At 52.0% G+C, this 12355-nt stretch overlaps 1 protein-coding gene and 1 long non-coding RNA gene across 3 annotated transcripts in view; one reads left to right on the top strand and one right to left on the bottom strand.

Annotated features, from left to right (window-relative positions):
• The window catches only part of LOC146772730 (uncharacterized), a 463041-nt gene that overhangs the window by 33555 nt on the left and 417131 nt on the right, over window positions 1–12355 (bottom strand). The window lies entirely within an intron of this gene.
• The window catches only part of TARS2 (threonyl-tRNA synthetase 2, mitochondrial), a 171321-nt gene that overhangs the window by 143786 nt on the left and 15180 nt on the right, over window positions 1–12355 (top strand). Inside the window, exons 17-18 of the mRNA XM_085638536.1 lie at window positions 4284–4356; window positions 4618–4732. Coding sequence (XP_085494662.1) covers window positions 4284–4356; window positions 4618–4732 — 188 coding nt within the window. The remainder of the gene's footprint in view (window positions 1–4283; window positions 4357–4617; window positions 4733–12355) is intronic.

Raw genomic sequence — 12355 nt, 5'->3', positions numbered from 1 at the left:
ACAACATCCACTCTTCATATTAATTGATCCCTTTGTCGTGTTCCCTCTCAAAGCGCTGATATTGTATGTTAGGCAGTGTCTGGGCCTTATATACATCTCAATGTAATCTATTAACCTGATAGAAACTTCTAGCCGCAGATTCCTTACCCTAGAATTATTCCCAGGTGTCAGACTTGATCCGTAAACTTTTTCGCGAGCAGCACCCCTGCGTGCCGGTAGGGTGCGTTGTTTGGCTCCGCGTGGCGTCATCTACGGCAGAAGTTATGTGCATGGTGCCTATATAGGTGCTACCCCTGCGGGTTGACATCAGTTTTTTTCTTTCCGTGTCAGTCAGTGCAGATCCAGGAAGAGCTACCCCTTAGTCAATTTTTGACTAACTTTTTTCAATGTTTTGTCGAGATATTTTTGAGGCTTTACCTCCTGGTGTGTCATTGAAGAAGATTGTGGTGCCTGTCACTGCTCAATGTCGGTTGTAGGCCTTTGGTGCCTCAAGCACAACCATGATCCGAAGTCCTGCCCGATTTCCGTGCCATGAACCCAAAGGCCTTGAGGGAGCGATCCCTTCAAGCTCCTTGTGGCTTGACGCCAAGATGATCTAGATCCCGGGTGAGAGGAAGGGAGTGGTTGCAGAGTCCGAGAACCTCATCGCACTCGTTGTCGGGCCATTCGGGAAGTCCCACTACAAGAAGAAGAAGTCAAAGCGTTATTCGACATCACCTTGTCCGTCGGCCGATGAGATGAGAGAGCATCGACACTCAAGTCCTGACTGCGTAGTGGAGCCAGCATCTGGGGAATCTCCACACCTCCCCGAGTTTCCAGGAGCCGGAACAACCCTTGCCCAACTACAAGATGTATATGAGGACATGCACCTCATATTTGGGTGGCCCGTTCCCTCCGATGCGCCGACGGGCTCCGCGGGGTCAGGAGTGGTCCTACTGGAGCCACGCATGCATCCACAGATGGATCTGAGGCCGACACTCCCGTTTCTGTCCCCGACTCCCACACAGAGCCAGTGGGATGTCGCCTGACGCCAACAGTAGCCATTCCTTCCAGTCCGGAGCCTGGACCCTATTCTTATAGGCTAGGACTCTGGGAGGAATGGTAGGGGCCACTGGACTCTGAAGAATACCAGCCCTATGATACCAACATGGACTGGTGTGAGGATTTGGCCGACGCCAGCGGACTGGATACTTCTCCAGATACTGGCATGCTTTCTCCCCCTACCGTGGCTATGAAGGAGGGAGCTTCATTCGCAATGGTGGTGAGGAGGGCGGTTGAGGTCCTGGCCTTAGATTGCCCTCGATGGCAGTCATGACTAACTCCTTGACAGGAGAGCTTCAACCTGGAGTGTCCTTTTCAGAACCGCTTCTCCCATTTAATGAAGCTCTTACGGTTGTCCTGCTTGGGACCTGGTCCTAGCCCAACACAGGGGCTCCTGTGAATAGGACAATTGCTCCTTCCACTCCCTCGCCCCAAGGGACCACACATCCCTCACAGACCACCCTACCCCAGAGGGCTTAGTGGTCCAAATCTCCACTTTCCATGTAAATCCTGGCGCATTTCAAACCGCACCACCGGATCAGGAATCGAAGAGGCTGGACAACTTGGGAAATAAAATGTTTTCTTCCACCAGCCTGGCATTGCAGTCCATGAACACCGCATTCCTTTTGGGCTGCTATTCCCACGTTCTGTGGGAATATGGTTGCAAAGGTGCTGCCAACTGTTTCGGAGGAGGCCCTCCTGTGCTCTTCCAGGCTGTTGTTGCTGACTGGAGGGATGCAGCTAAGTTCACCGTTAGATGTGGACTGGACACCACTGACTCACTAGGCAGCGCGGTTTTGTCAATGGTGGCCTTACGGCGCCACGCCACGCCTAGTTGAGGACTGTTGGCTTCTCTGGGGATGTCCAAACATCACTTTGTTAGCTCCTGTCTCTTCGGAGACAAGGCGTATTCAGCGCTGGAGCACGTTAAGGACAACAGGACTACAGCCTTTCCATGGCCCCTCGTCACCCCAACCCACCTTTTGCTCCTTTTGTGGCCACGGAAGGAGCTTCCAGCCACATCTACACCCAGCCAGCCACAGCGGCATGCAAGCTTCCCAGCCTCTGCGTTGCTGAGGACACAATAACCACAGATCATGTGGGTCAGGCAGACAGGGGTCGGGCTATTGCAACACTCCTTCTGCTGCCTCCAAACCCTTCTTTTCTGCCCTCTTACCACCATGGGCACCCAGTAGCGAGCAGGATCCGCCATCACCTGCCCCACTGGCAGACTAGAACATTAGACTGATGGGTTTTACGGAGCATCCAAAGGGGCCAGTCCTTCCCCTTCAAGACTACCCTCCCCTCCCATGCCACCTTCTTGTGACAGGATGACTGAGGACCACCTATCCCTCCTTCGCAAGGAAGTGACAGCTCTCTAGGCCAAGATAGCCATAGTGAGGATGCCGACACCAGAAGTAGGTTGTGGTTCCTACTCCTGCTACTTTCTGGTGCCCAAGGATGGAGGCCTTTAACCTATCCTCGACCTGCACTCTCTCACTTTATTCCTCAAAAAGGAGCAATACAAAATGCTCACTCTTGCTCAGGTCCTGTCTGTTCTGAACCTGGGAGACTAGATGGTAGTCCCCGTTCTGCCTGCCCACAGACATCACCTGTGGTTTGCCGTGCCCCCTTTCGGTCTTACCAGCACCCCTCGGGTGTTCACCAAGGTGATGTCGGTGGTTACAGCCTATCTGCGAAGATCTGGGGTGACAGTCTTCCCCTATCTGGACGACTGACTAGTGAAGATGAGCTCACCCCAGACTGTCGTCTCCTGCCTCCAGACTATTGCGGACCGCCTGCATTTGCTGGGATTCGCTATCAATGTGCCGAAGTCACACCTGGCTCCCTTTCAGACGCTCCCTTTCATCAGAGCTGCAATATCTGGCCTATCCTCCCGAACGGCGAGTCCAGGATATTCAGGCTATGATACAGAAGTTTAAACCTCTTGGGGAGAGGATGTAGCCTTACGGCTAGAGCAGTCGACCGCGAAGCTGGGGAACAGGGTTAGAGTCTCGGCAACGACCCTCAACTTCCTGTGATTCTGAGCAAATCACATAATCTCCCCGTGCCTAACAAAAATGAATGTGTCAATCTGTAATGAAACTGGGGCTCATGTAAAGCACTCTGATACCTGATATCTTCGGGTCTAGTTCGCGCTATATAAAACATTAAAAATAAAATAAATTAAAAAACCTCTGTCTTGGGTTTTGGTGAGACTGACTGTGAGGCTTCTGGGCCTCGTGGCCTCCTGCATTCTTCTAGTGACACATGCCAGCTGGTATATGTGGGCTCTGCAGTGGGTCCTTAAGATCCAGTGGCCGCAGCATCGCGGGAGTCCCTCCAACATTGTCGAGATCTCGGAAGGAACTGCAAAGGACCTGCAATGGTGGCTAACGAACCTCCATAGCTGCAGCCACTGAGTTAGCAAGGAGAGTTCTGGTTCTGGACATCTGCCAGGCAGCAACATGGGCTTCTCTGCACATGCTTACCAAGCACTACTGCTGAATAGTTGGGTCCGTAGGGAAGGGCACTTTGCCCGTTCTGTCCTGCAGGACTTCCTGATGTGAAATTGGTCAGCAGACCCACCTCCGAGGAGGTATTGCTTTGATATCTATTCTTAGGTAAAGAATCTGCTTTACAGAAGTCTTTATCAGATGAAAAAGTTACTTACCTTCGGTAACGCTTTATCTGGTAGAGACTATCTAGCCGCAGATTCCTTACTGACCCACCCATCCTCTCCCCTCTGCAAACCGATTTGTAGGGACAGAGCTGTTTCCCCTTTAGTGCACTAGTTTTCCACACCAGTGATCAGTGTTCTTCATGATTCTGTGCTTCTGGCATGGAAAGTCACGAAAAGTAACTGAAGTCAGCACGCTGGGGTGGCATATATATAGGCACTGCCCACGTCACTTCCGGTGCAGCTGACGCTGCTCGGATCCAAACAACGTTACCTACCGCCGTGCACGGGTACTGCTCAAGAAAGTTTCCCGATCCAGTCAGACATTTGGGAATAATCCTAAAGTAAGGAATCTGCGGCTGGATAGAGTCTCTACCAGATATGGTGTTATGAAAGGTAAGTAACTTGTTCTTCTGTGCCTGGTGCCCTGTTTTTTCCTCGTCTGGGCGTGTATCTACGACAGTACAGAGAAGGTGTGATGGTCTCAAGTTTATATGCCTGCGGGCAACATTACAATGATAATTCAGCCCCACAGACCCTGAGATTGTTCCTTTATTTCCAGGCCACTCTGGCTGTCCCCCTTCCAAGTGATGGTGATTCCGGTTGGGCCCAGCATTGAGGACTATGCAAAAGAGGTAAGACGGGCCTGTCCTCACCCCAAAAGTTTCAGCATTCTGTGCAACTGGAAGGGTCTGTGCAATTTCTAAGCTGCATTCTGTGTCTGAGCGGGCTTGTCATTTTTTGTTTGCTTTCAAAACACATACATATCTATGCATTGGGAAAAAAGGGGTCAGTGTGTCCTTCATGCAGAATCTCTAGCACTCTGCATTCACGCTGGTGCAGTTTCTCTCCCAGCTCCCTGTCATGTCTAACTGCTGTTATGCTGCATTTCCCAGGTGCACAGGAGCGTCCATGAGAGCGGATTCGCAGTGGATATCGACACAGACTCCGGGACAACCCTGAATCGCAAAATCCGCAAAGCGCAGCTGGCGCAGTACAACTTTGTGCTAGGTAGGCTATAAGAAATAGAAAGACCACTCTTCATGCACTTGGTATCACTTTATTTGCTTTACGTCCCTCCTGCTACGCTTTTTTTACATTGTAAATTGTTAGTTCCCTGTAAGTGTTTGTGTTCATAAATTGCCACCAGTTATTAATGCTTTTGGTAAAAGAAATACACAATTGGAAGATATTTACAGCGCGTCCACCACCCTATTGTCTGATTCTGGCAACAGCTGTGGAAATCTGACAGGAAAAGATAAGGCTGTGTCTTTGTCTGATCCACTCACCGCCCTGGGCTACATGCGTTCTTGTTGTGGGAGCTGATTCCCAGACACCTCCCTTGTGTGTGTTTATCATGGCAGCAGAAAACCAGCAAGTATTGTGTGCAGAACTATCCGCTCAGGCGTGGCAGTGGAGGAGGCAACCAGACGCAGAGGAGGAGAGTCAAAGCAGAGGCAGCCAAGCACACGCAGAGGAGCAGAGCTAAAGCATAGGCAACCAAGCTCACACACAGTGGCAGAAGAGCAGAGCTAAAGCAGAGGAAACCAGGCGAGCGGCAGAGGAGCAGAGGTAAAGCAGCGGCAAACAAGCACACCATTAGTGGCTGAGCTAAAGCAGAGGCAACCAAGCACATGCAGAGGAGCAGAGCTAAAGCATAGGTAACCAAACACACGCACAGTGACAGAGGAGCAGAACTAAAGCATAGGCAACCAAGCACACGCACATGGCAGAGGAGCAGAGCTAAAGCAGAGGCAACCAAGCACACACAGTTGCACAGGAGCAGAGCTAAAGCAGAGGCAACCAGGCGAGCGGCAGAGGAGCAGAGATAAAGCAGAGGTAACCAAGCACACCATTAGTGGCAGAGAAGCAGAGCTAAAGCAGAGGCAACCAAGCATACGCATAGTGACAGAGGAGCAGAGCTAAAGCAGAGGCAACCAAACACACGCACAGTGACGGTGGAGCAGAACTAAAGCAGAGGCAACCAAGCACACACACAGTGGCAGAGGAGCGGAACTGAAGCAGAGGCAACCAATCACACACATAGTGGCAGAGGAGCGGAACTGAAGCAGAGGCAACCAAGCACACACATCATGGCAGAGGAGCAGAGTTAAAGTAGAGGCAACCAAGCACATGCAGAGGAGCAGAGCTAAAGCATAGGCAACCAAACACACGCACAGTGACAGAGAATCAGAACGAAAGCAGATGCAACCAAGCACACACACAGTGGCAGAGGAGCAGAACTAAAGCAGAGGCAACCAAGCACACGCACAGAAGCAGAGCTAAAGCAGAGGCAACCAAGCACATGCATAGGAGCAGAGCTAAAGAAGCAGCAACCAAGCACACACATAGTGGCAGAGGAGCAGAACTAAAGCAGAGGTAACCATGCACAGGAGCAGAGCTAAAGCAGAGGCAACCAAGCACATGCATAGAAGCAGAGCCAAAGAAGCAACAACCAAGCACACACATAGTGGCAGAGGAGCAGAGCTAAAGCAGAGGCAACCAAGCACATGCACAGGAGCAGAGCTAAAGCATCGGCAACCAAGCACACACATAGTGGCAGAAGAGCAGAACGAAAGTAGAGGCAACCAAGCACATGCACAGGAGCAGAGCTAAAGCAGAGGCAATCAAGAACATGCATAGAAGCAGAGCTAAAGCATAGGCAACCAAGCACACACATAGTGGTAGAGGAGCAGAGCTAAAGCATAGGCAACCATGCACACACATAGTGGCAGAAGAGCAGAATTAAAGCATAGGCAACCAAGCCCACACATAGTGGCAGATGAGCATAACTAAAGCAGAGGCAACCAAAGTACATACACAGTGACAGATGAACAGAGATAAAGCATAGGTAACCAAGCACAAACATAGTAGCAAAAGAGCAGAACTAAAGCTGAGGAGACCAAGCACATGCACAGGAGCAGAGCTAAAGCATCGGCAACCAAGCACACACATAGTGGCAGAAGAGCAGAACGAAAGTAGAGGCAACCAAGCACATGCACAGGAGCAGAGCTAAAGCAGAGGCAATCAAGAACATGCATAGAAGCAGAGCTAAAGCATAGGCAACCAAAGCACATGCACGGTGGCAGAGGAGCAGAGCTAAAGCATAGGCAACCATGCACACACATAGTGGCAGAAGAGCAGAACTAAAGCATAGGCAACCAAGCCCACACATAGTGGCAGATGAGCATAACTAAAGCAGAGGCAACCAAAGTACATACACAGTGACAGATGAACAGAGATAAAGCATAGGTAACCAAGCACAAACATAGTAGCAAAAGAGCAGAACTAAAGCTGAGGAGACCAAGCACATGCAGAGGAGCAGAACTAAAGCATAGGCAACCAAGCACACATGCAGTGGCAGGGGAGCAGAACTAAAGCAGAGGTAACCAAAGCATATACACAATGGCAGAGGCGCAGAGCTAAAGCAGAGGCAACCAAGCACAGACATAGTGACAGAGGAGCAGAACTAAAGCATAGGCAACTAAACACATGCACAGCAGCAAAGATGCAGTACTAAAGCATAGGCAGCCAAGCACAGGCCCAGCGTCAGAGGTGCAAAGCTGAATCATAGGCAACCAAGCATAAGCATAATGGTAGAGGAGCAGAACTAAAGCATGGTCAGCCAAACACAGGCACAGTAGAAGAGAAGCAGAACAAAAGCATCGGAAGGCAAGCTCAGGCGCAACAGTAGAGGAGTAGAACTAAAACATTGGCAACTAAGCACACACAAATGTGGTGAATAGCAGTATTAAAGCGTAGGCAACAAAGCAGATCCATAATAGAAGTAAAGCATAGGTAACCAAGCATAAGCACATAAGCAGAGGAATATCATAGACAATCAATCACATACACAGCAGCGGAGGAGCCCAACTAAAGCATGGACACCCAACCAGACACACAGCAGCAAAGGAGCAGGACCAAAGCTTAGGCAGTCTAGCACAGGCGTAGATGAGCAGAAACAAAGCATACAGAATGAAGGACAGGCATAACAGCAGAGGAGTAGAACTGTGAACATGTGTTACAGATCAGAACACATCAGTAGTAGGGGAACATTTAGCAACACCGTAGGGCAGTTCTGTATCCACACAATGTAGCACAGGAACCCCCTTATATCCGAGCACAAACAGAGGATCTGCAGGCACTGAACACATGCTCATTCAGATCAAAGCACAGGCGCATCGAGATGCAGCAACAAAGGAGCAGTACTGTTGAATGTCTGTGAGCACGGGCATATTAGGACCCTAGCACAGGTATGTCAGTATGCACAAACACCGAGGACAGAACTATCCTGAGTGAAGCACAAGTTTGAAAACAGGGACATAGCACTCTGCACAAACCGTAAATACAGGCATATCAGACTGAAGCACAGGTACTGTAGCCGAGGCAGAGCACTATGCACAAACCCTGAGTACAGGCCTATCCAGACCCAAGAACAGGTATGGCAGCAGAGGCACAGCACCGCTCACTGAACCACTGTACAAGAATGTCCTGACACAAGTACGTGTGCAGCACCTCGTAGCACTACTAGACGGCCTACTGAGCACAGGTATAACCAGTGCCAGGCACAGGCAGATCAGCAGGCGCTCAGCACAGAACACCCACCCTGAGCACAGGTTTGCCATGATATTGGAGCGCGTGGGTAGTACTGGGCACAAATATAGTAGCAACTAAGTTGTGCTGTGCTCATACTCTGGTCACTTTGAAGGCAGTGGGGAAGCAGCACTTTATTTCACACCTCCAGCACAGCATAGATGGCCTTTCATGGGATATTACGTCTTACAACAGTCGTCACCTTAGACACATATACGTCTGCCTGGTAGCGGGCATGTGTACCACGTGAAACAACATGAATATTCACCTGCAAATCTCTGAAGTTGGCACCTTTGAACCTTATATTCACTATACGAAAGTCCATAAAATATAGGAAATTACTTATTCACACACTGATAGCACACATTCACTAGGTTCTGCAATCTTTGATGTAAACCTGAGAACCATTCAAAAAGTTACCTCCAGATTATTGAACGCATCACAACAGCATACCTGTGGCAGATTGTGTGCTATGCAAATGCCAGAACAACATCATTTATATGCTGAAGCACATGCACTCACAGACCATCTGAGCATTGGCAGGCCACTAGAGAAACTATACTGTCCGAGATCCGCAGAAGAGGTACAGTCAGACCCTTAAGTACAGGCAGCTCTGGAGGTGTTTGCTCTGATCCCTCAGCCCCTACATATTTGTTGCATAGCAGTACTCTTGCCTAAGCAGTAATCTAAGCAGACACCTGGATATAGTTGCATGGGAGACCTACAGTGCACAGATACCCACTCCTGAAACTGCTGCTTTCCTGGTGGTCTGCAGTCATCTGTGCATATCTCAGAACAATGGCAGCCTGGATCACTACACTTCTGTAGTAGGGGATCTCTGTGTATAGTCATAATCTAGTGAATAGTCCCGCCCATGTGCGTGGACCCCGGAGCAATAAAAAATAATCTCTAAAGGTGACAAATCATGCAGACCTGCATACACCTTTAAGAGAGAATTTAATTTAAAGACAGATAATGCAGCCTATACCCACAGGCTACACTGTCCAGTACTTCAACTAGAATTCCACCAACATCCACAAACAGCACTGCCTGTCCAGCTTTTCTCCACATAGGAAAAAACCCTGCCTCTACCAGCAAAAGCCTCTGGAATGATAGAGAAGAAGGAGTGGACAGACAAGCCCCATAGGCTGCCATTATGTGGCTTAGAACAGGATACTGTGCCTTTAAGAAAACTTTCCAGATTTCCAGAACTTTCCCCAGTATCCCAGAATGCCCAGCAGGTCCCATTTACTTTCAGTTCTTTTTTCCGGCTCCTGCTAGCAGGACCCTGGAGCATTGAGCTCTCCCCTTTTCAAGGGTTTATTGTAGTTTTTTGTCAATTTTTGTCACTTTTTCAAGTGCTTAGTGGCTGGTACTGTCAACATGCCTGGCTTGTTCGACAAGTGCCCGGAATGTGGTAGAAAAAAGGCTAAAACAGATCCACACGAGGTGTGTATAGGTTGCCTTCCCCAGTCCCACGTGCCTGAAGACTGTGATATCTGCCACTCGTTCTCAGCCAGGACCCTGAGGGACAGAATGAAGATCAGGCTTCAAGTCCTGGAGGAGAGAAGGCTGAAGGCACCAGGTGGGTCTGGAGGGGCTGATTTGGCCCATACTGAGGCCTCTGGGGGGCTCCCCAGGGGCAGGAAGACCAGTAAGCGTCCCCACTCCCCGTCGACGTCGACGGCGGCGTCGAGGAGGATGACTACCATCTGTTCGCCGTCTCCCCAGGGCTCTGGGGAGAAGCGGCGTTGACGGTCGACGTCGAGGGACCTGAACAGGCCGCCGTCGACTACATCGGCCTCTTTGGCGACTACGACGTCGACGTAGCCGTCCAGCAGTCGGCGTCGAGATCGGACCCGGTCGACGTCGCCGTCTAAGAGACGATCGACGTCGAGACGCTCGACGTCAAGAAGATCGCCGTCGAGGCGCAGATCGCCGTTGAAGCGAAGGTCGGAGGCGAAGGTCGCCGTCGAGGAAGAGAGTCATCGGGATCGGTGTACTCGGTGGTGTATACGCCTCCTCGGATGCCTACGTCACCGCCTCCTCCCCCACCACCTCCGACTCCGCCTCCACCACCTCCAACACCTCCACCGCCACCACCGCCTCCATCCGCAGCCACTGCCTCCGCCGCCCCCACCTCGTTCGTTACCACGCACGCCATTGGGGCTGCCGGCGGTTCCCCCGCGGTCGGTTTCCCTTCCGAGGTACCCGACTCCGCCGCAGGGGACTCCGAAGCCGCGACGCCCGCGGTCGCCGGGACCGGCTAGACCGGTGGGCAGACCGAAGCCGAAGAGGTCGCGCTCCTGCTCTCTCAGGAGGAGAAGATCACGGAGCCATGGACGGTCATCGTCGGACTCAGGACGACGCCGTAGGAGGCACAGGTCCAGGTCGCACACGCGATCCTCGACCAGAGACTTTTCCCCGACGCTGTCAGACTCGCCGGGGACTAGGGTGTCTCCGGTGGACGATTTGGTCTCTTTCCAAGAGGTGCTGTTGAGAGGGGCAGCAAAGTTGGGTATCACGGTGACGGTTCCAACACCCACGACGTCCGTGATATTCGAGACACTTCATAAGAAACATCTGTCTCGCCCTCTACTGCCCCTTGTACCAGGACTGGTGGAACCCACATTGGAGCTGTTCCTCACTCCCGCGGTGACGAAGGCCGCCCCCTCCAGGCTCATGAAAAAGTATAGGGCCCCGCAGTCGGACCCTACCTTTTTGAGGGTGGACCCAAAGCCGGATTCGGTCATCGTGACGGCGGCGAGGAAACAACATGCGACCGCCCCTTCATCGACGGTCCCGCCTGACAAAGAAAGCCGCTGGCTGGATTCTGCGGGCAGGAAGGTGTGTGGGACCGCCGCCACCACCATGAAGGCGGCGAGTGCAGGGGCTTTGTTGGGCCGTTACGACCGGGCCCTGTGGGAGTCCCTGCAGCAGTATGCGGACCTGCTGGCCCGGGACAGGAAGGAGGACTTCTTGGAAACAGTGCGCGAAGGCATGCTGGTTTCTAATCAGGTGATCGGCGCGGCGGCGGATGTCTCCTTGTTGGCCGCCCACGCCTACTGTCATGGCGTCCACCAGGGGCGGCATTCGTGGCTGCGCCTGACGTCCCTCAAACCAGAGGCGCAGCACAGAGTGGCCAACCTGCCCTTCTCGGGGGAAACCCTGTTCGGAAAACATGCGGATGATGAGATGGCCCGCATGAAGGCGGAGGCGGAGACCCTGACGGCCGTTGGGTTGGAGAAGGCCGAGAAGAAGAAGCGCCCGTTCCAGAGGCGGTTCGGGTCTTCGGGCAGAGGGCGTGGGCAGGGTTCGGGACAGCAGCAGTTCCGGAAGCCCTTCCAGAAACGCCAGAGGGGTAGAGGAGGCCAGCAGGCCACTACCAAGGGCCCGGCCGGGTCTCGGCCCTGAGCGGCTACTTCCCCCTCAACCGTTACCCACTCCAGTGGGGGGAAGCATTCAACTTTTTCCGGCAGAGTGGAGAAAAATTACTCAGGACAAGTGGGTGCTGAATATTGTTTGCAATGGATACAGTCTTCGGTTTATCAGCCCGCCTCCAGCGATTCCGCCGGTCAGCTCTCAGTTCCAGCTGAGAGAGCTCCAGGCGGAGGCAGACATCTTGTTGAGAAAAAAGGCGGTAGAAGAGGTACCTCTGTCTCAAAGGGGAAGAGGTCTGTACTCTCGGTTCTTCCTCGTTCGCAAGAAGGACAAGAACGAGTTCAGGCCCATTCTGGATTTGCGACAGGCAAACAAATGGATTCGCAGAGAGAAGTTTCGCATGCTATCGTTGCACCAGATTTACCCTCAGCTGCAACGGGGAGACTGGCTCTGTGCCATAGACCTACAGGATGCGTACTTCCATGTGCCCATAGCACGGAAGCACAGGAAGTTCCTGCGATTCCAAGTCGGCGCCAATCACTATCAATACACAGTACTGCCATTCGGGCTAAAGTCTGGGCCCAGGACCTTCTCGAAGTGCATGGCGGTGGTGGCGGCACATCTGCGAAGGAACAAGGTGTTTGTCTACCCGTATCTGGA

This window comes from Triturus cristatus, chromosome 12, assembly GCF_964204655.1.
Source record: "Triturus cristatus chromosome 12, aTriCri1.1, whole genome shotgun sequence".
Taxonomy (NCBI): Eukaryota; Metazoa; Chordata; class Amphibia; order Caudata; family Salamandridae; genus Triturus; species Triturus cristatus.
This window is presented reverse-complemented; position numbering and strand designations above follow the sequence as displayed.